This window comes from Marmota monax, unplaced genomic scaffold, assembly GCF_021218885.2.
Source record: "Marmota monax isolate L192 unplaced genomic scaffold, Marmota_monax_Labrador192_F-V1.1 WCK01_AAM20220418_F8-fsc00122, whole genome shotgun sequence".
NCBI classification, from domain to species: domain Eukaryota; kingdom Metazoa; phylum Chordata; class Mammalia; order Rodentia; family Sciuridae; genus Marmota; species Marmota monax.
This window is the reverse complement of record NW_026695223.1, coordinates 5,565,931-5,580,126: the sequence shown is the minus strand read 5'-3', so window position 1 is coordinate 5,580,126 and position 14,196 is coordinate 5,565,931. Positions and strand designations below refer to the sequence as shown.

The following is a 14,196-nucleotide window of genomic DNA, read 5'->3' as shown; positions in this document are numbered from 1 at the left end:
AGGGGGCAGCGTGCCGCCAGCCCCCGTCCGCAGAGACCAGCGCCTCGGGAGGTCCCGCGCGCCCCCCTCGGAGCGAACCCCGGGGCTTTGTTCCCAGCCCCGCCGGCCCTCGGCTCCTGTCGTCCCGCCGCAGCTCTCAGCTCCCCCAGCCCGTGCCTCGTCCCCACAGTCCTGTTTGCGCTGCTCCAGTGGTGGCGGATCCGGCGGGTGGCCCCAGGCACGTTGGCTTTTGTTTTCTTTCTTGGCTAGAAGATTTTTCACGTAGAGAGGAGCTCCCAGGTGAACGCCTCCTCCAACTGCAGGTCCAAGCTTCCCGGTCCCAGGGTGTCCGCCCTCTCTGCCGGCCGCCCCACCACCGTAACTTTCCTAGCAGCCAACTTCACTTTCCCTGACGGCGTTATTTTGAGGAATTATTACCGAGAGCATTCAGGGATGGGGCTGAGAGAATCCATGAAAGTCCAATTGAAGGAGAGGGCTTCCCGGATAGGCTTTCTGGGATGTTTGGAGAATTAAAAGGTTGTCTCACATGATTTTAAGCTAACTAACCAGTAAGGGCCCGTGCTTTCTAAGAGCGAGAGATTCTATGGGGAATAAGAAGTGAAAGCATAGATAGGTCTCTGAGAGACCTAATGGTCTGAAAGGGGCGTCTAAACCCGATAGCTGTTCTGTTGCTCAGAACTAGGGGAAGGATTTGTTTAAGGCGTGAGTCTTGCTTAATCTAGGGCCTAAGAGCACCCAGGCATGTAGCCCTGTCCATCTCTCCTGGGATTCCTGGAGCTTGGAGTGCCTGTCTGGAAGGGAACGTATTTGCTGCTTTCTGGGGTGTTCCTTCCAGGCTTGTGGGTAGGGGTGGTGTGGGAAGGGATGGAGGGAAAACGTTCTGATCTGGAGGAGGGGACTCAGATTTGATAGAAGATGATGGCTTCCAGGCAGGGTAACTTAACTTTGGTAAAGGATTTGGAGCTGGCAAGTCACTGGCAGAATGTGGGATTCACCCAGGAGTAAGTCCCTCTTTTGGTGACAAGTTTTGTGGGGAGTTGAACTCATGCCTTTCTGAATCCTGTTAATTCTTTTGCCCCATTCCAGTGGCTTTCAAATTTTTTATTTGACCCACCATATGAAACATTTCACAGCCAATACACTTCCATCATAGACAATGTACCCAATGGAAATCAAAATTTCATGAAATAGTGCAGACCCCTTCTACATTGTGCATATTGGTATTTTCTACCTTTTTTTTCTTTTTTAAGCTTATTACATGTGCTGCTTGATTCAAATATGATTGGGATTTCCAGATACCAACAGTATGAAAAATATTGGGCTTTTTGACCAAAGCAACCTTTAATTCTAGACAAAATTAGGTACTTTGTAACAAATTATATTCCTTATTTCTTACCCCATCACCAGGTAAATAGATGGGCGTATAAGTATTTAAAAGTAAGTATTTAAAAGTACTGGCAAGTATTTAAAAGTAATTGAAGAAATGGAAAGAGATCATTAATGAGTCTGATTCAGTAGTGGTAGCTCTCTGATGATAAGCCTAGGAACAGGAAAAGAAAATCCTATGCTAATCACAGAGCTGATAATATTGATAATTGATCAGTTATTGGTATTTGTCAATTATTTGTGTTGATCATTTTATAATTGGCATCAATCAATTTATAAAGGCACCCAAGAGCTAGGGCCTTCTGTAATACTTTGTCAGTCACAGACAGTAAGAATGGTTTTGTGGGTTTGTATGTATGGAGTGGATATGTGAAATGACTTTCAGACTAAGGCTGATGTGGAAAGTATGTATTATAACTAATGTTGTGACACTTTGTGCAGGTATTTTACTATAATCCTGTTTGATTTAATTATAATTTATAAATTGATGATTATATGTAGGATACACACCAAGGATGGCAAAGTACTTTGGAAATGTTAACTAACCAATAAATACATGACTCTGTCGAGTTTCTTTCTAGTAGGCTACACTGCCTGAACCTCTGCTCCTTAAGATCCCATCATTACTTACATAGGGATCTAGGAGGAAGAAGGAGAGAGGCATGCTGTGTGTGAGCACTGTTAGCTTTCATTGGTATTTTGGTGGGAGGGGAGCAGTTGTTTTTTTCTGTAAACTTGTCTCTCTTTTATCTATCCCAATCCTAATGGCACTTTTCATTCTGTAAAAAATAATAGGATAGTACTTAGATGAGATAAAGTTATATGGCACGACTTTTAAAAGTAGAAGACAAGTGAATAAATGTTACTGAAGTTCACTGGGCCTCAAAGTTTAGCTTTAGGACGATGGCCGTCAGAAAGTACCTGGTGGTCCTGTGTGGTGTTTTTGGAAGTCAGGTTCAGGAGAGATGAGGCCTACAGGTACCTCATGTGCTGGAGGGACCATAATTGTATCTCCTAACTTTGGACTATGGTTTTCCTTACTCTTCTGAGGCAAATCTGCTGTATTTTCCTACTTAATATTGGTCCAGCCAGACTTTTGCCCTCCTTTAGCCTGTGTTTCCAAAAGTAGAAAAGGGGAATACTGCTTCTTTACCAAAATCTGAGCATATCACAGAAATTGCTAGGTGGGAGGATTTGTCTATACTTTTTCTCTCTCTGCTTAGTCTCTCCCTCAAGTCTCCCACCCATGCCCTCAGTTTCCATTCATAGGTCACTTACTGCCCAGGTCATGGGCATTTCATGCATCCTCTCACCCAGTGTGGCTTACTGTTGTAGGTGTCCAAATCTGGGGTTGGGGGGGTGGGGAGAGAGGGGGAGGGGAGGGAGAGGCTGAATGGGAGAGGAGAGAACCATAGCTGTGGTTCATCTGTAAGGAAGTTGATTTAAGAGAGTGTGAGGGAAAAGTGGATCTCTTAGAATGTCTTTGGGCAAGAATCTGCTCAGTGATTCTCCAGCTGGTGAATGAAAATAAGAAAAATTCTTTTACACTTTAGATACAAGTTTTGGAAAGCTGGATAGGGCATCTGTAAGAAAAATCAGAAAAGGTAGAAACAAAGACTATTTTCACTGGACTCATGGCTTGAAATTTTAGTTGTTGGATCTATAAATGATACATATACTAGGGGCTTTGGGTTCAAGGTGAGGTGCATGTCAGCATGTATTCTTGCAAGCACCCACACATACATACACACACACTTGCGCACGCACACACACACATGCACCCACTTTATCTGGAGCAGGGAGCTAGCTGTAGGATGGTGGTACTGGCTGTCTGGGCTACAAAGCTGCTATTGAAATCAGGCCCAGATGCTAATTCTGCAAGCCAAGTGGAAGGGGTTGGCAGCCAGAATATTGCTTTTTCATTGTGTTAACCCCATAATTTAGTTCCTGATTTTAGTTTTTATTTTGTTCTTTGGGATTCTAGTTATATTTTGTCTTCTCTGCTTAAAAGAAAAGATTTTGTTACACTTGGGATGCCCCGTGGTGATGGCAGTAGCTATCTCCCCAGTGCGCCAGGACTATGTGTGGGCCTGAAGTTGATGAAGCTTTGGACCTGCAGTTCATGGTCACCTGAGTCCACCTATTTCTATTGTTTCTCTATGAGATTCATTTTACACCTCTACATTTCACCCAGAGCCGTTTTGTGGGTATCTGGGGGAAACTTCTATGCTTTGTGTGTTTATATTGGGATGACTTGGAAGGGGAGAAAATGGTTGTAAGTCATATCATCTGGTAAGGTTTTCAAGCTGTTTCTTCTTTTAGTCTTCCAGATTAGAAGAGAATTGCTATCTGTTCTCCGTCAGCCTCTAGCCAATGCCCGAATTATATCTAATCGCCTGTTTCATTTAGTGCACCTAGAGGCTCCATGCTTATGTCAGATGGGCATATTTTCAATTGCTCACAATACTAATTTTAATCTCCATAGATTTCTTGTACAGTCAAGAAGATATAGCATTTCTTTTAACAACAGAGCCAGTGGAAAGGCACAGTGAGTTTAGGGTTTGGTCTGGTGCCTAAGGCATAGCTTGGAACCTGCCCAGGTCAGCTGACTTGGTTCAGATAATAAATGGCCCCAGCAATGGGGGGTGGTGTAGTGACAGAGTGAGTGAGAATGGAAAAATTTGGAAATGCAAAGAGCAGTGCTGAGAAGGGCAAGCTCACAGGCAAAGGAAAAGCCTGTTCTGATGCCCAACAAGGAAGCCTCCTAGGTCACTGTGCTTTCTCTGTGTTTTCCATCAGATGTCAGTGGAATACAATTGTGGTTGATTTTGAATGCAGTTGTGATTGATTTGATGAATCCCACACTGGCAGAATCTTTCCTTGGCTATTGGAACTTCACCAGTTTGTGGTTTTTAAAGGGAAAGCCAGTTTGTAGCCATCTGTTGTAAGTTAAGTTTTCCTTCTTGAAATCTATAGGAAGAAAAACTGGAGAGGGCATCATAATATCTACCACTTGCTGCATGTCCAGTATGTGCTACAGGCTTTATGGACCTTGCCTCAGATTCTCCCAACAGTCTTCATTGTAATGATGAGAAAAACAGATGCACAAAGCTATGAAGTGGGCTGGTCAGAGCGGTGGGGCCAGAGCCAGGGTCTACCTGCCTCCGGGACCTGCATTATTTCCCTATAATCCACCACCCCATTCACTTCCAGTAAGAAATCAGATGGGGTCTGTGAATTGGAATTTTTTTTCTATGTAAAAATTTTTTTCTATGTAAAAATTCAGCCACAGACTGACATATGGCTGACTTGCAATCACCAGGATTAAGTTCTGCCTAACTCAGGGCTCTTTATATTGACTCTTTCTCTCTTTGCTTTGCATGTGCCCTCATCCTATTTGGTGTTAAGAGTTTCAAGTCAAAAGTCAATTGATATGGGCAGGTTGGGGTCTGAACCAATTACTCTGTTGAAGTTTCTTCCATCTCTGGGATTTGGTGGTCCCTAAAGAGGTGATTTATATAAAAGAATTGTGTTGTCAGGACCAAGAATGCTCTTGGATTTTTGCCTTAATTGCTGAGACAAGATTCCCTTTTATTTTCTGGCTGGAATTAGGGGATATGTGTGTGTACACTAATGGGAGGAAGCTGACAGATTAAACTGAAGACATATGTTGGAGGGAACTGTAGAGAGTTCAGTCCACTCTTGGGTCAGAGGAGCTGTAAGAGGATGTCAAGCTGGGGCAGTCACCATTCAGTATATGAAGATCTCAAGAGGAAGTGCTTGACTGGAGCCACCCAACAGAGGAAAGAGAAAGAAAAAAAATCACATAGTTCCCATTAGAGATCATTTTAGTTCAAGAGCACTAGTTTCTCTACCTTAAATATTTTAAGAGGGACTTTTTATGAGGCAGCAGTAACAGTAGCCGCAGTCTTTTATTCCTCAAAAATGATGGTTGATGAATTCTTGAATGCCCCAGGGGTAAGGCCATTTCACATTTAAGCAGAATAGTTGGAAGACAGAGGCAATCCTTTATGTAGATGGTACAGCCTCTATCTCGCTTCGCCTAGACTCTTCTAAAACACCAACTCTGGAGGCCCTCTCATGCACACCCACTAGGCTGACTTTTGGAGCACTGAAGTAGCAGAGTTCAGACCATCTGTACATCCACAGCCTTTCTGGCTTCCCTGGTAACTGAGCTGCCAGCCCAGCAATCTGTTAGTCCAGGTTCCTTTAAACAAGGACACACGTGCTTTTGCATGAGCTGAGCACCTGGCACTGTGCTGACGAGTTATGCTCCACCAATATTTATTGAGTGACAGGCTGAATGTACACAATACAGATTGCCGCATTTGTTCCTCCCTTGGTCTTGTGAACTCCTCCTTGTAAATTATCTTTGCAGAAGAGGTGAGGCAGTGTCCACAGGTACCTGGGATAGGCCCAAGATGTGGCCCAAGAAGAGGGAGGATGTGGGTTTGGAAGAAGAACAGGTTAGGGAAGGGCACGTTGTCAGAGGCAACTCCTCTTTTTGAGGATTCTCTTGTTCAATCCTTCCAGATTCCAGCTTCTTGGTTAAGTTTTCATTAATATAATGAGGATATTTGAAAAAGCTCAGAGCATAGAGTATGAATGATAGGTGGCATTCAATGTAAGGTTTTTCTGCCATTAAATGGCTTCCTATAAGAAATGCTTTTTTTTTTTTTTTTTTTTGCAATTTTGTGCTTTCCTTTAAACCCCTGTATGTTCCATATATACTTTGGTTTCCAGTCTGGAGTATTTCTATAGAAGAGCAACCTCAAGTCATGTTATTTCTTTTTGGCTATCATACATTCTCTCAATTGGTTTGGTTTTGCAAAGTCCTTTATGTTTCCCATTTCTACTATTTGAATTGTTTTTCCAAATCTGTATGTTTAAATTCATTCAATCTCAGAAAAGTTGAAAGGATATTAATGTGAGAATCTGTATCTCCTTCACATAGAGTCCCATCTGTTGACAGTTGCCATATTGCCTTGGTCCTTACATCATCAATTTCCTTGAACTTGAAATACCTGCTCCAAAATTCTCTCTGCTATGAAAAATCACAGGGCTCCTGAGAAAAACAGAGTCACAGACAAGCCCTCAAAAACTTTGTCACCACATATAAATAAGCAAATAAAGGACCATCAACAACTAATATATATATATATATATTTTTTTTTTTTTTAAACTTTGTCAGTGACATATTTTTTCTTTTAAAAAAACGAAGTTAATACAAATGATAAAACTTTTTGCCTACATTAAATAGTTATAAAACACATACATACTAAATAAAGATGGAACTTCACCTTTGAAAGACCTGGAGCTTGTGTATGGGAGTGTCAGAAGGGTTGGATTTGTAAGTCACAGTGAAATAGTAGAAGAAGGGCTATCTGAAGGCAATGGAAAATTGTGACACTAGAGGTAGGTAGGAGTGGCTCATGATACATGGTGACCTGAGGTGGCAGGTACAAGTCTAAGGTGAATTTTGGGGTTTTCCTTCATGGTTCATGAATATTGTTTTCTGAATTCACAGTTTCTTATGATCATGTGTAAACAAATGTGAAATTCCCTACAATCAAATTATTCTCTGATATCATTGTCTTGGAACATTTATCAAGTGTTATAGAAGAACTGACTGTGTATGTGGTGGATATTTTATATTTATATACATTTATCTTTGTGGAGCTATTTGAAAGTGAGTTGCCATGACTTTTTAATTTCTCAATACTTCAATATAAATCTAAGGCTTTTTTTTCTGTATAGCCATAATATCATTGCCATCCTAGGGCAATTAACCTAGGTTAACTCATCAATTAAATTTTTTAAATTAATTTTTTTTTTCCTTGACAAAAGTATTTTATTAGAGCCAAAAAGTAGCACATGGGGCTTTGTAACAACCATTGATGATTTGATGGTTTGCTAGTTTTCAAAGAAATAAAATACAATAAAGCTTGCAGGATGATCTGTGAGATGAAACTCATTAAGGGTAGTTTAAGGAGAATAGGGTTCTGGTGATGACTCAGTACCCATTAAGGTGGTTTAAGGCTCAGAGAAAACTTTAAGCAGAAAGTACAGAAGATTCCCTTTATACCACCTCCCCCAACTCCATATATAGTTTCCCTCTGATATGAACATCTTTCATTAGTATGGTTTATTTGTTACAATTGATAAGCCAATATTATTACCTTATTGTATGAATTTATTAACCTTTACATTAGGGTTCACTCTGCTGTACCGTTCTGTGGGTTTTAAAGAATTCAGAGAGATTATCTATCCACCATATCAGTAACATACAGAGTAGCTTCACTGTCCTAAAAATCCCTTGTGCACTACCTGCTTATTCCTCCCTTCTCATGGATTATTTTACTGTGGCTATAATTTTGCCTTTGTCAAGAATGTCACATGATTGGACTTATACAGTAGATAGTCTTTTTGACTGTATGCATTTAGGGTTTCTCCATATTTTTTCATGACTCCATGGCTCGTTTCTTTTTATTTCTGAACACTATTTCATTTTATGGATATCCCACGGTTTGTTTATTCATTTACTTACAGAAGGACATTTTTTTTGCTTCCAGTTTGGGGCAATTGTGGACAAACTGCCCCCATAAATATGTTTGTAGGTTTTTGTGTGGATATAGGTTTCAACTCATTTGGATAACTACAAGGAAACATGACTACTGGGTCATATGATAAGACTATGTTTAGTCTTGTAAAGATATCACCAGACTATCTTTTAGAGTGGCCCTACAGTACTGTTTGGTTGCACCAGAAATAAATGAGAGTTCTTCATCCACATTCTTGTCAACATTGTATGTTTTAAATTTTAGCCATGCTAATAGGAGCCTAGTGGTATCTCATCATTGTTTTAGTTTATAATTCCCTGATGAGGTATAATGATCAACATTTTTTCATATACTTATTTGCTGTTGTTTACCTTCTTTGATAAAGTGTCCAGGTCTTTTGCCTATTTTAAAAATTGGATTGTTTGTTTTCTAATAGTTGGATTGTAAGAATTCTTTGTGTGGTTCGGAAAACAGTCATTTATTGGTTATATATTTAGTGAATATTTTCTTTCACACTGGCTTTTCTTTTAATTATCTTGATAGTGTGTTTCACACATTATAAGTTTTTAAGTTTAATGAAGTTCACCTTATCAATTTTTCTTTCATGGTTTTGTACTTTTGGTATTGTAGTTAAAAGCTCATTGCTAAACCTAAGACTAGATTTTCTCCTAGGAAAATCTTCTAGAAGGTTTTATGATTTTGCATTTTATGGTTGGGTCTGCTATGCATATTGAATTAAGTTTTGTGACAGGCATAAGGTCTGTATCCAGTTTTTTTTTTTTTTTTTTTTTTTGCACGTGGATGTTCACACACCCCACATCATTTGTTGAAAAGACTCTTTTCTCCATTGCCTTTGCTTTATGGCAAAGATGTGTCAAATATACTGCTATGGATCTGTTTCTGGATTTCCTGTTCTATTCCACTAATTTTTTTTCTGATATTTCTCCAATATCATATTATCTTGATTATGGTGGTTTTATACTAAGTCTTGACATTGGATAATTTTAGTCTTCCAACTTTATTCTTCAGAATTGTGTTGACTATTTTGGGTCTTTTGCCTTTCCATACAAACTTTAGAATTAATTTGTCAATATGCGCTAGATAATGTTGTGGGGTTTTCATTAGGATTTTATTGAGCCTATTGTGTAAGCAAATGTGAGGTTCTCTGTGTTCAAATTGTTCCTTAATATATCAATTATATGACACAAACTAAGCAAATGAAATTAGTGGAACTTATCATAAACAGATATAGATATATATCCCCCTCCTCTCTGAGCCATTTGAAAGTAGGTTGTAGATATAAGACCTCAGACACAATGAGGTCATGTTCCTTCATAACCACAGTATTTACCAATTCCAGGGTATTAATACTGATTCATCGATTAGCTTTTAAACTGTTTTGTGGGTTTTTTTTTTTGTTGTTTTATTTTGTTTAGATTTTTAAAAATTCCCTTCCTGGCCTGTGCTAGGCACTGTGATTTGTTGAGATGTGAAGGCAAACAAGCAGAGTTCCTGCCTTTAGAAGTTCACAGACTCCTCAAGATAGACATCTAAGACATTATAATAGGTTGGGATAAGGGCCACTGTAGCTGTATCTGCTTTCCTTTCATTCAAGGAATATGCTAGCAGAAATGTACTTCCTGTGGGGTTAAGACGACTCTTGCCAGAGTGGCATTCTGGAGCCTCTGTCCCGTTACATGATTCACCATCCTGGTCCTGATGGACCTTCCTCTCAACGCAGAGGGACTTGAACCCATCTAGAAGTCCATCCTGTAACCAACAGGATGTCATTTCCTCCCTTGGGTTCTTTCCATTTCTGTGATTTATCAGGCACAGAGGAACAAGGAGGCCGTTGAGAACCAGCTAAGGGTTGGGGATTTTATCCTCTAGGTCAGTTGTATTAAGTAGGACATAGGTTTGGCCATAAATGCCAGTAATCCGAATTAACTGTGGTTTAGTCAAGATAGGATTTCATTTCTTTTTCACGTGACTGTAGGTAGCTGGCGGAGGGGTGGAATACTGGCTCAGATCCCCCGGAGTCATCCAGTGATGTGGGCTTATTTTGGCTTATGATTCCATCTTCTCTGCCATGCTATGTCACCACGTCCACATTCCAGACAGCAGAATGGAGAAAAGGGCAACTTCTTCTCTTTCAGGCACAGTCTAGAAACTACATACTTCTGTCCACATTCTGCTGGCTAGAATTTACTCACATAGCCTGCATGCAAGAAGGTACTGAGAAACAGTCTTCATTTGGGAGGCCATAAACCAATATAAAAACGGTGAGTTTTAGTCCATATGAGAAAGGTAGAGAGGATATTGAGGACAGCTTGCAGCTTAGCAATTGTTAAAAAAAATAAAAATACAAAAATGCCTTCTATAAAATTAATCCCTTAAGATGCTCCATAAAAGCATGTGTAGTAGCCAAATAATTTTGGGAAACATTAAGCAATATTTTGATCTCACTGAGATCCACAACATAGAATGGCATATTAAAGGCTCTGAGAAGTCCTTACAGTAAAGAAATGAGTCCATCTTTGTTTCACTTAAGATAATTTGGTCAAGCCAGGTGTGGTGACACCACACCTGTAATCCCAAGCAGTTTGGGGGGCTTTTTAGGCAGGAAGATTGTGAATTCAAACCAGCCTCAGCAACAGGGAGGCACTGAGCAGCTCCGTGAGACACTGTCTCTAAATAAAAAATACAAAATAGGGCTAGGGATGTGGCCCGGTGATTGAGTGCCCCTGAGTTCAATCCCTGGTACCCACCCACCCCCCAAAAAAGATAATTTGGTTTAAAAAAAATCCCCTTTACAACTTTTGAATTTTTTTTCTTTTTTTGCAGAAACTCTATTAACATAAGCTTAAGAATCATAGAAGTTTCCTTAGTTTAAAGCAGTTCTGCTTTTAGAAATGTGTGCATGTTGTTTCAGTCAAAGTTCAGTCAATCAGAGGAGTAGAATGAGGTGAAACATAAAAGGATTTCCTGCAGGAATTGTTCGGTGGAACAGTGGGAGCTAGTGGGCAGCCTGTGAAAGCTGTGGTCTTGTCTCTGAGATGCTGCTTGAGATCCACTTAGTAGACAGTCATGGAGGAAGGGCAAAAAGGTGGAAAGGGGAATGTCTGGAACTTATGATGGACAGGAACCTGGCTGGGTCAGACTCCAAGACGTGGATTTCCTATAGGAAGAGCTGGTGTCCTTCATTATGGAGTTAAAAAAAATACCTAGCTTAGAAGTCAGAGAAGCTGAAGGAGCATCTAGCATTGGCGGGCCTGGCTGCTGCCTCTCACCTCTGTGCTGAGCCTGTGACAAGCCACAATGGAGGTGAGCTGCCTGATGCTCCCACACTCATGTGAACACAACTTGGCTACTGTTTCACTTCTGACTTCCAAATCTCAACTGGAAATATACAAGGTAGGGAATTCTGAGTATAGTTTAGTATAACCAGGTTAGTGCTTTACAGAGATACTACCCATATATTCACCAGATGACAAGTACAGAATTTTGTTCACAGCAGTGCTGGTTGCAGTAGATTTAAACTGAAAATAAACTAAAGGGGCATCAACAGTTAAGTAGATGAACTGCTAGGCATATGACAGAAGTCATAGAAGAACAAATTGTTGCCACATGCATGAAGGTGGGTGTCTCCTACAAGTATATTGAGCAAAAGAAGACAGAAAAACTATGACTGCATTTATAGAAATTTCAAAAAGAACAAAGCTAATTCATGAAGTCAGGGTCTTGAGAGAGAATATGACTTGGAGGGCTCTGAGGGGGCCTTTGGTATGCAGATAATGTGCTTTCTGCTTCTTGAACTGGGCTGTAATTAAATTTAGGTAAATCGAATGGGTTGTGTAGTTGTAATTTGTGCTCTTGTTACACTTCAGTACAAAGTTTATGTACATTAGAGTTTTACAGGCTGTTGAGCAGTTGTGGACAGGCTGTGTTGGAGAAAGAAAACTAAGTGCGAGCCTGTGGAGCGGGGAAGGGAAAGGCAGTGGGCACTGGCAGACACAGCTTGGTGGAGAAAAAGGAAGACAGAACCTATAGAGGGCCATGGTGGCTCTGTCCTGGGTTTTCACTCTTCCGTGCTGGCCATGTGTTGTCATTGTGATGAAAGAGGCCCTCACATGGATTCTCACCTCTGGCACACATCAGCAGAATCTTCTGTGTGGCAGGGCAAGGAGAGATTGATTCTGTAGAACTCAGCAAGGTCTCTGGCACTTAAATTCCCCAGCTGTCCTGATGCATTCCACAGGGGAAGCCCCACTGAACTATGTACATAATAAACATGGATGGAAGCAGAGGAATTCAGGAATGTGAGGGAATGTGCTTCAAATCCTTACTGTTGTTCCCAGGCTTACCCTCTTACCACTCTTTCTTGTCCATAACCTTGGCAAGCACACTACTATTCTAGTCTTTCTGTTTTAGGAAATTTCTATTCCCTTTTCAAGCTTTTTGTTTTAGTGAATTCATTAGTTGGCTGGAATCAGGATTCCTCCTTTGCAAATAAACTACTTGAAGACGCCTAGTGGGACTGGATACGCCTGTGGCTGTCTGCTGCCTGGGAAGGCCGGACTGTGTTCTCTGATGCCTCACACAAGTACCTGACACACTGTTGTTGACTGGGATTATGGATGGCATTTTTGATGCCTAGAAAATTAGGGTATGGAGTGTTAATAGGAAGTTTGTTCAGAAGTAAAATCTCACAAGTAACTTAGTGTTTTATTTTGAAAAAATTGGAATAGGCATGAAAACAATAAGGAGTATTCCAAGGCGTTCTCTGGATTCCCTCAGTCTGGCAGACGTTTGTCCTTGCTGCATTCTGAAATTCTACTTTCTGTGACAGCATTCACCCTTCTCTTTCCTTTTTTCTTTGTCTTTGGACTCTTCATGATCAGGGGCTGTGTCTTGTTCTATTTTGTGTCTCCAAAGTTGATCTCAGTAATTAATGATGAGTGACTTTGTCCCCAAATTCTGGAAGCAAAGAATTGACAGTTGACCCTTGAAGAAGGGCCACATTTGGGGAGAGAGGAGAAAGAGGAAGGGAAGCAGAACCACACTGATCAGAGGAGTGGGGAAAGATCCAAAATAGTATTCTGTCTGGGAAATCAGTGGAAAGGAGAGAAACTTTTAAGAATTGAGAGATACCACAAAGAGGTCAGTGGGAATGAGGATTTTTTAAAAACAGAGTTTTGGGACTCATCAAAGTTATTAGTGTCTGAAGAAAGGTGAGATGGAAACAAGATCGTGAGGGATTAAGGGAGCATATGAGATAAGGAAATGAGGGCAGAAGTGAGGCCATGAGAGGGAGATCTGGAAGTGGCTGAGAAAAATAGCGGAACACAAGACAATCAGCCAAAAGAGACTGTTCAAATGAAGCAGAGATAGGGTTCCCTTGCTGCCCATCCTCTGGTCCTGTGGGGTAATCCATTGGGTCCTGCATGAGACAAACCCACGAGCCTCTGTGTGGCTCTGTACCAGGCTGAGTCAGCTGTACATATTTGAGAAGCCATGTGTGGTACATATAAAGCCCTTTTCTTTGAATAATCTTGTTTCTTTTAACTTGTATCCTCCTTTTCCCACAGGAAACATGGTAGAATGGTGCTTACCTCAAGACATTGACCTTGAAGGTGTTGAATTCAAGTCTATGGCCAGTGGGTCCCATAAAATTCAATCTGACTTCATGTAAGTACTTCCAAACCTCGGTCTTGTATCATTTCCTTCCACCCACCCCTGACACTCTCCAGAGCACAAGAGCTCTTATGGGGTATTCAGGTAGGGTATATAAATGTTCTGAAAATATATGCATAGTTTGTGCTCATCTTAGTTTTCCAGCAATAAGGTCTCTAGCTTTCATCAAGTTCTCAGTGGGTTTCATGATCCCCAAAGGTAAGAACCTCTACCATAGAGGATCTCTGACTTGCTAAGAAATAATGTGGACCTTGCTTAATGTGGTTTTCAGCTTAGTGTCGATTAACTTAAGACATCTAGGTGCGGAAAGTTGGAATTCCAGCTTTAAGTAAAGGCAGTTTTTAGTTCTGTGTAATTGGTGCATTGTGAGTTTTGTGAGGAAGAGCAAGCAGAAAGACCTTAAGGGTAATTTTTTAGCTTTAATCCCATTGTACTGAAACCATAGCTGATGGAGTGTGAGAAAGGGGAAGAAAATAAAGTGGCAGAAGTATCGAAAACTTCAGAGGCTCAGGAAGTGAGAGAAGAATCATCATGG

At 40.7% G+C, this 14,196-nt stretch overlaps 1 protein-coding gene across 1 annotated transcript in view; it reads left to right on the top strand.

Annotated features, from left to right (window-relative positions):
* Dennd11 (DENN domain containing 11) overlaps positions 1-14,196 on the top strand; it is a 40,805-nt gene that overhangs the window by 430 nt on the left and 26,179 nt on the right. The window contains exon 2 of the mRNA XM_046434194.1: positions 13,556-13,655. Coding sequence (XP_046290150.1) covers positions 13,556-13,655 — 100 coding nt within the window. The remainder of the gene's footprint in view (positions 1-13,555; positions 13,656-14,196) is intronic.